A 14728-nucleotide genomic window follows, 5' to 3' on the forward strand; every position below is an offset into this window, starting at 1 on the left:
CCTCAGTGTAAACTACGGTATCTGCATGATGCCAGTAGTATCCAGGGCCGGAGGAGGGAAAATTGAGTTGGTCAGGCCATTGACTATAATGTTGAAATTACTACTGTATACATGCAAATGAGAGAGGAGCTGTTGCACAGTGTGCAAAGCACACTCTGCGAAGTGCGAAGCACGAGCATTCTAGGGGGGTCTGCCGGGGGGGCATGCCCCCACAGGAAATTTTTGAAAATTAGACACTCAGATATGCAATTTTAGTGATATTTCACTGCTAGCTAGCTATATAAATATGCTCAGGTCTATCTGTTGTTCTTCAGACTTTCTATACTATGTATAATTGTAGACCTGACATACAGGGGACACAGCATGAAACTTGCTGAATGGTTCATTTAGTTATAGCTAGCAATTAGAAGTTCAAGGGGGGTCTGGGGGTGCAACCTCCAGGAGCTGCAGAATTTTTGCAATTTAAAGGTTTGAAAATGCCTTAAAATTTAAAATTGATGCTAAATTTTAAAGTAAAACTAGCTAGCAAATTGCAACTTTCCCCCCAAATTTCACAGGGAACCCATGCAGCATGGCCCCCTTTAGCTAGGATATAATTACTATACAGTGAATTCACACAGCTACAATAAAATGCTACACAGCTGTATACTACTATACTGGCTTGTATGAAGTGAACAGATCATCACGTAAATATACTGGTGGACAGTCACGAGACCAATCAGCATTCGAAAATGGCGCGATGTGGGTGAGACTGAGAGTTTGCTTGGTATCTCGACAGGACGAGTGGGTAGTTGAAGAGGAGTGATTTATACTCAACATCTCATCCAGATGGCCACCATGTAATGTATGAGTGTGCAGCTTCTTGCCGAGGAATGAGGTATCTGGTTTGTCACTGCCAGCCCTTCGCCCAGTAAAGGAAGCCAAGAGAGACAAGCCAAGGAATGCTAATGATTATTTTATGAAGATTGAATTGCGATACAAGTGTGCTGGTTTAGAATCAAAGAAGGCACCTACCTTACACGTGATAAATGCCAACTGTCAGCACACGTGATACTGTACGTAGAACCCACAATCATTTCTGTACAAAACGATACGAATGCAATGCTGTACTGTAAGGTAATTGGAGGTACTATACGTGTAGTTCTGTGCTTTAGTTAGGCTGAGAAACTAGGTAACTACTCGTGTCATGCATTTTCAATAACATCTGTAAAATGTACGTAGCTACATGTAGATGTGATCGTCCAAAGATTGCATGAGAGTAATGTAGTTCGAGCTGGTCAGCTAGATGGTTCAACTCCAGATTATTGGTCCGGCTCGGGCCTGACCAACCGGACTGTCTCCTCCGGCCTTGGTATCACTTTTCAGATGTACAGTAGTACCTGCCCATGCAATCATGCAATTACGTTGTTTCTTTTCTGCAGCAGTATAATGTCATACAGCTGCAGATTAAGTGTGAAAGAAGCTTTTACCTAGAGACAGGACAAACACATTATGTTGGCAATTCACCTACCCTACTACAAAAGTGCTATAAGAGTCCCTATGATGAATCTATGTGCTGGTGCTGAAAAAACTGTGAGCATAAGAATTTATGGATTTTAAAAATTGACCAAAAAGGTGCATCAAAAATTCTCAAAAGTGAAAAGAAAACCTGGTTGAGGTTGAGGGATTTGTGCAAATCACCACAGTTGTTTGTCTGTGGTTTTGACAGTAATGTAGCTCAACTTTTCAGTGATTCTTCCCTAATCCAGTGGCTTCATGGCCCTATAAAAGCATGTATTGATTTGCTATACAACAATGCTCGCGTTTCCAGGTGACCACACTATAATAACAACCAAGCATTAAACAATAGTGCCATTCATGCCCTACAACATGAATGGTGATATTGTTTTAATACCACCATCTTGCAAAGTATATCAAAATTATGGGAAGCATGCAGGTGCTCCAGAATCTCCAGAACTGCAGTAGCTGTTTAAACTACTGTAGTAATACAGCACATATGCAGGCGTGAACAATGTGGATGGTTCTAGTAGTACCTGTCCTATTATGTAGGCTATACATGGAGCATCATTTGATAATATCTTGACCACAAAAGACATTAATTTATTGGTATCTGCCCTACAATGCAGAAGTTGCCATATTGCAACAATACTACACCCCCTAGCGTTCCCTTTACTACACTACAACCTATTGTCATCACCTCTAACCTCCCTACATTTACAGCACTACTATACTGTATGATATTTTGAGTAAGCTAACTACTACTCACTATTATAACCTATTGTCATCACCTTTGTATAGCTACTACTAACTATTATCAACCAATGCAGTGGAGAATACCTGCATAATCTGGACACCTGGTGATGGTTCTAAAGTATCCCTTAACATGTAAACTGATCTGATAGATCAGGAAACCTTGATAATCAGAACACTTTTGGTCAGTCCCAAGGTGTCCTTATGTAGAGTGAGAAAAATAGCATGAACAGAATATAACAGAAAACCTGTTACCAAAAAGGCTGCCAAAACGAACTACACCCTTGCACTAAATGCGCTGTAAACGACGAACGACAGCAGCTAGAACCTTCATTTAAACGCTAGGTTATTCCTAGATGATGAGCACTTTGTTTGGTGCCAAAACCGCTTCGACACGTGCAGCAACTGGCGAGAAGAATGCGTGAACTCAAATGGAATGCAGACAGACAGACAGACGGCTTTTCAGCTTTATATATATAGATAGATATACATTCAGTTTTGAGTAAAGAAGAGTGGTACTAGAAGAGTGGTACTGCACCACTCTACTGCTCTTTAGGGAGGCCTCTCGTTGGCAAATGAAATAAGAAATAATCAGTACAAAAGATATAAAACAGGCAAACTCTATCAAATGACACTATACTGTAGCTTGGGGTTGTGATAGCTCGTTCGTACATGGTTATATGCAGTAATCTATATTGCAGGCTCATGCCAGGAGTTTTCAGTGGTATTTTAGTGATGTGTATCTTTACTACATGTTAGTTGTAATAATTAATTAAGTTTTAATCGATGACATGACCTTACGTACACCTATACCACTTACAAAGTTTGTCACAGAACAAAAACAAATGTATACAACTACATAGCAATATACGTACAAAACTTCAATACTGCATGTGACTGAATTTTGGAAAATCACCCTTATGGGTTGCGCCTGAAACAATTAGAAGTTTTGAAACTAGCATGGTGCAGTTAATAGCAGAAAAAAAACAAAAACTTTTCAAGTATTTCTTAAGGTATTATTCTACCTTTAAATGGGTATGAAATTAACTTATAATTCTGTGTTTCGGAACCTAACATTTAATGTGTCAAATGTACCCATAAGGGTGATTTTCCAAAATTTGGGTCACATCACACATATGATATTAAACAACAAGAAAAAGTTAACAATTTACCTGATGATATAGTAAAATAGAATGAATGGAAATTACAGTATAACGACTGTGATGATTTTCAAGTATCACCTCCTCTGCTAGATTAACTTGCTTTTGTGTCGGGATGGGCATATCTCCCTTTCTATACCACTCCATTTCCTCAAGAAGGCGTTCTTTGGGTGGTCTCCAGCGTCCCATCAAGTTTCTACACGTACATATAAAACCAATTTAAACAGAGTTTAGATAGCAGACAGTAACAATTCCTATTACTGTTTTACAATCTATTATTTGATGTCCTTATGACACAAAATAAAATCATACTTTATGGTAGCACTGTATAGCATAAATCATAGTAAGAGGTTTAGGCTTGTCCAAAATGTCCCATGAAATACCAGCCTCATTTCTTATCATAACAGCTTTACTGTATTGGTGAGGCATAACAAAAGACTTTCTCTTTGTGCACCAATTTCAGATTTTGTATTTCCTGAAATCAGAGCAAAATGGCTGTTAGGATTTCACCAGGCACTTTTTCCTCCCACCCAATACAAAAAGAGAATAAAGTCTCGTGCCCAAACCCAGCCACTTTCTTTGGGGGGAAAGGGTTGTGTATACCTTCAAACGATCCCCAAAATCTAGGGATCCAGAATAAAATGGCTATCGGATTTACTACCATCTTGTTCACGGCTTACCTGCAACCATTCAAATGATCCCTAAATTCTGGGCATCAATGACTAGAATACTAGACCCTTTTCCCTCATCCAAATACAAAGGGAAAAAAGCAGTCTAGGCACAAGACTGACACAAGGGGGTGTTACATAGGCATGTACTGTAGGTTGATCTGCAGCCATCGTTAATTCTTGACCGGGAAAATTTTTGCCTTGACTTGTGACATAAGAGTTTAGAAGTGAATGACTTATTACTAAGCATTCTTCACAGAATTCTAACAGCTGCTCATTCACTATTTTTCAATGCGTGCTTGTGCTTACACAACAATCTTTGGTGTATGCTACCAACAGCTGTGGAAGAAACATCATTACAATCACAATGAAATGTCTGCTGGAGTTCATAACACATTGTTACGTGTTGTGAGTTACGTATAATTCCACAAATGTGGTTTTAAATACTAGTTTTCTATTGCAGCCCTTAACCATTAAGGGGAGCACATTAGCATGTCATAAGTTATAGCATACTGTATATCACGTGATTTGTCTAACCTTGCTGGCCATGAGGCCATGATTGAATGCTTTGTGGAATACAGTACAGATGTTCATACACCTGGATAGCCTTCGTCTAGCCACTAGGTAAATATGTTACCATTAATTTTCGTTTTCTCGCAAGGGCTTGCCTCAAGGATTAGGAGCAGCACCTCTAGGATTAGTAAAAGCACCTCTAGGATTAGGAACAGTGCTCATAATATTAGGTTTACCCTTACATTTAAGTTTTCCTTCTCAATTTTTATAGCTAGAATTAATCAACATTGTCAGAGTAGCGAGAGTTGCAAAGTGGTAGTGCATGAGACTTACTGTAGTCAGGAGGTTGCTAGTTTGATCTGTTCAAGACACATTTTTTCTAAGTTCACTACAGCATGAAAATGTTTGTCAAACGTGTCTATGTACACCCACCTTTCAGGGATATAAAAGTGATGCACTGAAATTGCGGCTTGACGTAGCCTTGGAGCAGCAAGTCCAGAATTTACGTATCCGCGACATAATTCACAGTTGTTATTAATGTTTTACATACAGTGACCAGCATTGCTGTGTGACATGCTAGTTTTGATTGTTGTTTTTATCTGACAAACAGCTGACACTGCAAGGACGGTGAGTCATTTATGTAGGGCTGTAGCTACAGTCTTACGTACTGTACGGATACAAATAAGCATACCTTGCATATATAAAGAGTGAGTTTTTCTAACACGCTGTGACGAACTTCACTGTTTCTCAGTGGCCTTTTTTTAATTAAAGATGCGCTTTTATTTAATAATTTAATGTGCGCCTAGTTAAGTAGTCAAAATGGCGAGCAAAATGGCAAGCAGTATCGGTATATCAGAGAACGTCTCGGAGAACACGTCTACACTACTGAAGCACAAATACTACTGGTATCGATATGATGATATTGGGTTCCGCAAAGAGTCGACCGCTGCCGCTCACGTGGACGATAAATCCGGAGGTGCTTATGTTTTCTCTTGGCGGATACTACGCTGACTAGGAGACAAGAGCACAACCAGACTAGAATCGTGATCACGTGTTTAGATCAACCTATATTGACGTACACAAGTTTGATGTGGGTAAGCTTAGTTTTGTATTTTTCTGTGTGTGGTGAACACGTGTATATTTTTCAACCTCTCGCTTGTGCAGAGAAAAAAAAAAAGGCAGATGGTCTCGTTTTATGTTGTGAGAGAAATAGGTTTTATAAAATATCATCAGGCCACTCCAAATATGTGACTGAAGCCTGGAAAAATCACCCATATGGTCTTGCGTGAAATAAATAGAATTTTAATTTTTACATTGATGCCAAAATATTCATTGCATTAATTGTTGCTATCGTTCATCTGGAGGCTTTCTTCATCTTTCTAATCTTTTGTGATTTCCCGATAACGGTGCATGCCACTGCAGTCTTTGTGAAGTATGCCATGTAGGATGGCTTCTTGGGTGTTTATTTTCATACTATTTTCTCAACTGGGTACCTGGTTTATTTTTAATCGTTAGGTGTCTAATTCACCCATATGGGTAATTGTTCAAAATTCGTTCACATATAGCCTCTTCCTGTAGTCTGGCATATCTGTATGTGGTGGGTCCGTTTTCATTATTTCATTTATGAGATTAGCGGCTTTTTAAGCCATTATTTACCTGGCACAACCATAGCAAATTGTATGAAAGCATACTTCAGCTTGTACGTTTGGAATGTCGCTGACACATAAGCTGATGATCATTTTTACTGATTCGATACGGTATGCAAGTACAACCAGAGTATAATGGAAGGATACGGAATAATGGAACATATTTTTAGTGCCAACAATAAAGCTCATCGGGCAGTGGACGGGAAACAAGAGAATTTATATGGAGTGGCCTTTTGTTTTGTTCACCATTTACAGTGGCCTATCTGGTAAACAGCTTGCTGATAGAGCGTATTCATGTGACGTCATAAACATGGCATTTATTTGAAACACGTACAGCATTTAATTGAACAATGTTTCTTCTTTTTACATACTACGCTGTACCTGTTGAGTATGCAACTGTTTAGCTTATATGCAGTTAATTAACCCTACATGTTCAGATGACATATGGCCCAGCGTTGAAACCGGGTCGGGTCATCCGGGTCACATTTTCTCCGGGTCATCCGGGTCTGACCCGGTTTACAATTTATCCGGGTCTGACCCGGATTGGATCACGTGAGAAACAAAATTGTTCGTTTGACGACATGGAAACTTATAAATGCTATCGCGTAGCTCTTTCGTGAGCCACGCCCACTTATCGCATTACCAACATACGCTCAGCCACGCCCATTTGTTAGTAAGTGTAGTATGTAGCACGAAACTGAGGGTATCTATGGTGAGGGGTAGCTATTGTCAGTAGGTGAAGGCCTTTTTTTTTTTTTTTTTGGTCTTCAACCTACAGCTAGCCTGAAGTTGCAATATTTACTCAACACGAATCGAACGCTCAAAATGTAGACTCGTTTGCTCGCTCGAGACTAGCCGAAACACGTCTCGGCTCTAATTAATCCGGGTCACATCCGGGTCATCCGGGTCAGCAGTAGTGACCCGGTTTCAACGTTGATATGGCCTATAATGTGCTTTTAAAGTGCAGCATCATACGTACATGTTTCATAGCTTTAGGACATGAATGTTAATGATGGCTGTCAATACTTGGTTACCTTACTTCCCTATGCATTGATATTTATATTATTGTGGTAAGATATTTAAAATTGTTCTGCATGTATACCAGGTAGTTTTGCTAGTAGAGATGGAACAATATATTGATGTATGGCCATATCACAATACTCTAGACAGTGACACAGGCATTGGTACAATTCCTAATGTAACACTTTCACACCTCAGATCAAAGGAGCCGCCCAAGCTACATTTCATATGTAGCCCAGCTAGCCGGGCTACATACGAAATGTAGTTGGTCTACAACTGGGCCGTGATTATATAGACGTAGATGCCGAAATCAATTGTGGGGATCGAATAATACTCACGTGATTAGGATGCACGACTTGGATTTCGCCATGAAAACCACGCATTTTGTTACCCTCGCCATCCTACGAGTTGGGCTAAGGTGAAAACTAGTGCTATAGCTTATTCATTCGATCGTTTCCGCATGTTTTCGAATACAGATACGTCCCCATGACAAAGCTACCACTCTGCATGGAGTAAGCACTCTACAAGCAAGCTTACCTGTCTAGTCCTTTAGTGAACTGCGTAGTTTTCCCATAAACGATTCAATAGTACTGATTAAAACATTAAACTCGCGTTACGGAAATTCTCCATGATATCTCTAGGATATGTCCGTTTATCATAACCGAACGTAACCAGAACGTATTAGCTGCTGACCCATAATCGAAAATTTTAAGTGTGCATTCCAGTGGCTGCACTCGTATTGGCTTGGGTGGTTGATCACCCTGCATAGGCTATCAGCCTAAGAAGTGTTACATATTAGTTGTAACACGGTGCATTTGGGCTTTGCCTGATATGTATGCCCTCGGGCAGTCGGGCATACATATCAGGCAAAGCCCTCATGCCCATGTTACAACTATTACATGTAATCTATATATATAGATGAATTAAAAATTGGAAATTTTAAAATGGGAATAGGGATCACTGAAAAAAAAGCCACAAAACAAGAAGGGATCGCTGGGGTGGTAATGTAAACCACAAATCCCTGCTCACTTCAAAATGACAGAGCATGTAACTAAAGATTTATGACAGAGCATGTAACTAAAGATTTATGACAGAGTCAAAATAGGGATTTGTGGTTTACATACCACCCCAGCGATCCCTTCTTGTTTTGTGGCTTTTTTTCAGTGATCCCTATTCCCATTTTAAAATTTCCAATTTTTAATTCATCTAGTTTGTGTACTTTTTAATTAATCCAGTAATGGATTATGAGATTTCTTTTATTGATAATAAAGACTGTTGTGAATAGTGTAATTTTGCATTCTGCATAGTAACACTGTCAACATTTCAGTACACACATGAAACTGATCAAATTGCAATGTACATACAGACTGAGAGTCTCCTAATATGAGCTACAATTTACATTACTGGTGCCTTTAATAGCTGTCAAATTCAGTGCAAGGATTGTAGTTATACACTTGACTGCATTATTAGAGTATTTAAGTGACTGCTCTATTAGAGTATTTAATATGGATAACCCGCCCACGTACAATAATCACAGAGTGAAAAAAACCACCTTGCAACAAAGTCATCAGCCCAGATTAAGCTTCCTGGCCTATACTGAGTTTAATTAAGACAGATTCTATTAGCCACAAGTAGCACACACCAAAAATCTTAACTCTGAGCGTGATCTTTACGTGGCTTCTCGAGCGTAATGGCATTTTGGCAAGAAGAAACGGCCCAGTTGGGCTGTTTCCATCCGAAAACGAAATCAAAAATAGGTCATGGAGACGCACAATGATCCATTCAGCAAGCCTTGCTACTTTTTATCCCAGGATTCTCCTTGTAAACTTCGCTATGCCTGTGAAAGAATAATAATATTATGAATAATACAGCTTTTTGCAATTGAATTCGTCCCGTTTGCAATTGAGTTCGTCACTGTTGCAATTGAATTCGTCCCGTTTGCAATTGAATTTGTTGGTTTTGCAATTGAATTCGTCCCGTTTGCAATTGAATTCGTCGCTTTTGCAATTGAATTCGTCGCTTTTGCAGTTAAATTCGTCCTTAACAAGAATGGCAGCTGGAGCAAACACGAAAACATGATGTAGCAGCTGCTACAAGAACTTGTTCAAGTACAATGGTAGTAAACAACTCTTTATAAGGCAATAATTCTTCCTCTACAGCCTATCCAGCAATATTCCAAACTCTACTATGCCATTCATTATGGGTGTGGTCACTCGCAAGCAAGTTAATTAACTTGTCAGACAGCTATCAACTTCGCGTACTACCAGCTTCAATTACCTTCTAGTGTCTCAAGTGTAACTCTCCAAGGCATAAATAGTTCATCTCTTAATGAACGGGTTGGTTTCTTGGAGCCGTTTTGTTTATGACAAATTGTAATGCAAACGCGACGAATTCTATTGCAAAACCAACTAATTCAACTACAAAACCAACGAATTCAATTGCAAACAGGACGAATTCAATTGCAAATGGGACAAATCCAATCACAAAGGCGACGAATTCAATTGCAAAAACCTGTAAGAATAATAATAATAATATGAACAAACTGGCAAATTTCAGTTTTGTCTGAAATACACATACTGTTTCCTTTTCACTTGATACTTACTAGTGGACCTATACTCATTGCAAAGAACCACCAGAGGGTTGTTTTGAGTTGAAGGATGCTTTTCAAGGTGGTTTTTAGGCATGTGTTCTATTAGAATTTTTGCAAAAAACATGGGCGATCCCAATTATGAGCGCACTATCATGGTTCATGATATATATATATACATTGCAATATATTATGTGTAGCCAACATGAGTATTTCTTACAAAGCTGTGTTTGGTCTAAAGTTTTGAAATGCAGAGAGTGCCAGAGATCAGTTTACATCAAAGTTATTTGTATTGCCACAGAGACAGGTATTATCACACCATATATCACTATATTTGGGACAATGCATTGATACTGTATTGTCCTATCTTACAAGTGTTATTTGAGTAATATTATTTGCTGGGCCATGTGTCATAAAATAATCACGTGATGCCATGGATACGCTGCAAGATGAAATTCGGAAAACAAGCGACTACGTGCAGCTGAACACCAAAAGACACATGCCAGTATCTTCAAAAGATAAAAGTGCACTACCAGAATCCGATGGATACATAAATCAGTGTGTTCCAACTAATGGTGGCACGATTCCTATATATAGATAATTAATAGCGACTAAGCTATGCATGCCGTGTGTCTGCATGTGCACATTACATGAACACACTACACATACATGCATACATGTGCTGCACAGACAGTCGCTAAATGTAAGAAATGGTATGGTTTTTTACCAAGTAAACATGGTATTCATATCACAGTTTGTTAGTTAATCAACACCATTCACTAACATTTGTGACCGGATCTGCAAAAAGGGAACATGATCACACAAGTCTAAATTTACAGTATAAAGCATTGAATACATTGGGTGAAATACTTGCATATTATTGAAAAAATTCCATAAATGTTTTGGAAAGGACTAACAATAAAAACCTGGATATGATCTTATTTGCCTGCTCAAGAGGAGTTGGAAAATCTTTGTTTCGTTGTAGTAGACCCAAGGATACATACGTTATGAGTGCTTGTTTACGTACTGTTGAAGTGATCATACGCGATCGATTTTTCTTCACAAATTTCACCTTTGTATGCAATGAAGAAGAGCAAGTAAAGGAAACACTTACCCAGTAATTGATTCACCTGTACATGGCGAACATGATGATGAAAATATCAGCTCTGTACCTCAATCCGTTCGTAAGTTACAACCGTTTTGTAAGCTCCTGTAATTTATTTTCCCTATACTTGCTGTACAAATTGATTTTTCTGTTGTTGCTACTTTGTAGGGCTGTAACTCCAAACATTATTGGCATATGAAGCTGACACTTTGCCAGTGGGTACACTTGGCTAAGTAGATTATAAATATTCAATAAACAGGAATTCAAAAAATATGTGATTATGTGTCCTGTTTTTGCAGATCCAGTCACATTTTATGTATATCTTTGACACCAACTACATCATCACATAATGATATCACAACAATGACTAAAACAATCATTTAGTCAACTTGCCAAATTAATATAGGATGAAAAGGTTTGGCGAGGTGCTCTTAATGGTACGTTTGGTGTGTTATACAAGTAACACGACTTACATAATTTGAAATGTCCCACTCTGCGTGGGCAGTTCAAAGGCACCGCTAGTGCCATAATTTGTATATTGCACTGCTGCAGACCGCAGCGAGTGCATTATAACTTATAACGCACTGGTTGCGGTTTTGTAGACCACAACGAGTGCATTATAAGTTATAATGCACCGACCGCAGTGCAATATACAGATATTGCACTGGCTGCGGTTTTGTGCAGCATAGCACAAGTGCTGGTGGCAAAGACCACTACGACACCTCACCTAATAGGTGGAAAGACACTTCACAGATCACTCGAATTATTTTATAGCCTGACATGTAAAGGTCGATTGTGGGCCATAACGTCACCAATACGTATAATGTTTACAAGCAGCCAATGGCGATCGAAAAAGCCAACGCGGGTAGCCACCACTCTAGTCTACATATATAAACGTACTTATACACCTTACTAGTCTGGTGCCATCTTAGCCCAGATTAAACTGTAGTCCACTTCGACAATGACTCAACAAAACAATTATATTCTAAATAATACTAACCTTTACGTTCGATTGTGGTAACCAGTTTTATCATGTCACCAGATTCGAGTTTAGCTAGTGTGAATAGTAAGAATTAGACTAGTATCATTTAGTAGTTAGGTTTTGTTTACTTAAACCATCTATTTAGCTGCTTTTTTTCGCTCGAGAGAATCGCTATGGCGATTAGTCTGGCACTTAGTCTATATAGCGATTGAGTGATCATGCTGGCATGCTGAGCACTACATAATGAGAGTCGAACAGCGAATTCAGGTTAGTGATATAACCCATAGCGTACTAGCTTTCAATATCTCAGGTGGCTGCAACACTGCAGGGGAACGTCATCGCAACGTCCGGCTTGGTTACCCACAATCGATGTTAGTTACCTGGCCTTTATAAATGTTACAGCTGTCTTGTGAGACCCTCCCCACCTATTAGGTGAGTGGTACATAACAGTTATACAACGTGCACTCGTGCTCTGCCTGTATAAACGCACTTGCCTTCGGGTCTGACGGCCCTCAGGCTCGTGCGTCTATATCAGGCAGAGCACTCGTGGCCGTTGTATAACTATATATTACGTTTTCACACACTGGGATAAATAGTTCAAACATGTGACTATTTGTATGATTTCTAGCTATTCGTATGACTGAATCACTATTCAAACGCTTATGTTTGTGTTGAATTCATTTCTTAAGTGGTGATGTAATTATCCATGAGGTTTCAATTCCTTAATATTTATCTCCACCCTTTGGTTTGTATTTTTGGAAACTTTCTCGAATATTGTGAGTAATGATAGCTTTGAGAAAATATAATTTGAGGTTTACAATATGAAATGTTTGCAAACTTTTGTGAATTCGTAAGCATGAAAATTGTATTTTATACAGTTCCGTGAAAGCTTTGTTCCTCGAAGATTTCCAGAATATCCAAGACGCAGCTTCATTACCTCATTAATACGACACCTCATTATAGTGGCAACGTCAATGTACGTACGTAGGTCCCTACTCCCTAACATAGCTGAGGTGTACTTAGTGATCTGATAAAGACCACCTCATTATGGAAGTATTCCCTATTAGAGAGGTTTCACAGTAGTGTTGTTTTCTTGCCAAAACCCAAACCCACAATCACATGTTCCATATGATGATATAAAGCAACTGTATAGAAGTGAACAGACGTAGTATGCTGCTCTGTCATGACCTATTTTACTGTAACTAAATTTTTGACAAGCTCCATCAAAAACTTGTTGGAGGTTGAATGAAGTAGAGTAGATCGTTATTATTGAACACCGCACATGTAGATTGTATAGATTTCATTTATTCTTATAGAACATACACCTGTGTAAACTGGTGATAGATTATCGCTGTTGACTTACTTAGGTTGTTAATCGAGAACAGATTCCAGATTTCTGGAAATGTGTGTTTTGAGAAAAACCATCAGTATTTTTTTTTTTTTTTTGTAATGAGTAATATGGATGGGAATTCCCCTCTTTGTATTTAGTGTTCTACGATACTGTATCATGATACTATAATGAAGTGGTCATGGCTAGTTATAACTGGTACTAACTAACAATATTCTATTTGTCTGTACCTTAAAAAGCCAAATCAGCTGACACCAATTCTAGATTTATTTATTATTACTGGGCAGGCAACTCTGCTAATGTGCTTAGGAAAAAAGAAGAATTTACAAGTATTAGCTAGCTACAATGATTTAGGAGTCTATAGTAACGTTAGTAAGTTATCAGTAAGTAGGTTCAACCATCATGTTCGATTGTTGCAGTGGGTAGGTTGTTCCATTCATTAATTGTTTTTGAGTAGAAGTTCTGTTGATACATTACAGTAGATGAATTTGGAATGATGAAGTGTTGGGGGTGATACTGTCTGATGTGTCCTGTTCGGTGGAGATAGTGATGTGGGATTTCGAGAGCATAGTCATTGTGTAAAATTTTAAATAGTACATTCACTGCACACATGTGTATACAAATGTCTTTATTCAGTGAATGCCCATATCATACTGATGTGACAAATAGCTAATGACTTTTAGTATGGAAAACATAGTTCCTGCATCTCTACCTGGGGCACCACCCAGCCAATTAGCTACCACAAACATTTTAATGTATGCTCCCACAAAGGTTTGTCTGGATTACTCCACATTTTGATGAGTTGTCAAGATGGCTAGTATATAAAGCAGATTGTTTACTGCTTAGTGGTGCAGTTCTTTATACTTAAAGTGTAATAGCTAGTGACTAGGCTACTGTTTTTAGAAGACCCTGGTAAGAATGTTAATTTTACTGTGTATAGTCAAGGCCACCTTCTCTATGGGAGAAGCCAGCAGTTGCATGCTTTTTTATCTGTGTTAGAAGTTTCAGTGCAAGATGCATACATAGGCAAAAACAAGTGGTGAGATAGAGGATTGAACTGTAACTATGTACGTAGCTTTACCCTCCAACTTTACAGTGATACAGTAATGTTGCTCTCTGTATTATCAATGCTGATACTCTCTGTCGTTTATCAAGACTGAGATGCTATATTATGTGATTGGACCTGCAAGAATCCCACATGTTAATGCAATCGTAAATGCAATGGGCGAAATACATATTTACAAAATTGAAGAAAGAAAAAAATTTTTGAGCTCTTGTTTCATAATGAAATAAGGTAGTAATGGCAAAACCTTGGTAGTATTATGATCGCTAAAACAAGAGAGTTCGAAAATCCTTGTTTCGTGTCAGTACTCCCAAGAAGACAGAAGATAAGTGCATTACGTTGCCTTGTGGTGGACGAGCAGTTTGTTATTTTTCTCGCATTTTTGC

General features: G+C 38.6%; 2 protein-coding genes across 3 annotated transcripts in view; one reads left to right on the forward strand and one right to left on the reverse strand.

Moving 5' to 3' along the window:
- LOC136247471 (uncharacterized) overlaps positions 1–5369 on the reverse strand; it is a 49937-nt gene extending 44568 nt beyond the window's left edge. The window contains exons 1-2 of the mRNA XM_066039181.1: positions 5283–5369; positions 3423–3606 (exon numbers count right to left, since the gene is read on the reverse strand). Of these exons, the coding sequence (XP_065895253.1) occupies positions 3423–3599 (177 nt within the window). The 5' untranslated portion in view covers positions 3600–3606; positions 5283–5369. The remainder of the gene's footprint in view (positions 1–3422; positions 3607–5282) is intronic.
- A 10-nt stretch (positions 5370–5379) lies between these two features.
- Positions 5380–14728, forward strand: part of LOC136247474 (kelch domain-containing protein 3-like) — a 31585-nt gene continuing 22236 nt past the window's right edge. For both annotated transcript variants that reach the window (XM_066039191.1, XM_066039193.1), the window contains exon 1: positions 5380–5685. The gene's annotated coding sequence lies outside the window, so the exon portion shown is untranslated. The remainder of the gene's footprint in view (positions 5686–14728) is intronic.

This window comes from Dysidea avara, chromosome 2 (assembly GCF_963678975.1).
Source record: "Dysidea avara chromosome 2, odDysAvar1.4, whole genome shotgun sequence".
Taxonomy (NCBI): Eukaryota; Metazoa; Porifera; class Demospongiae; order Dictyoceratida; family Dysideidae; genus Dysidea; species Dysidea avara.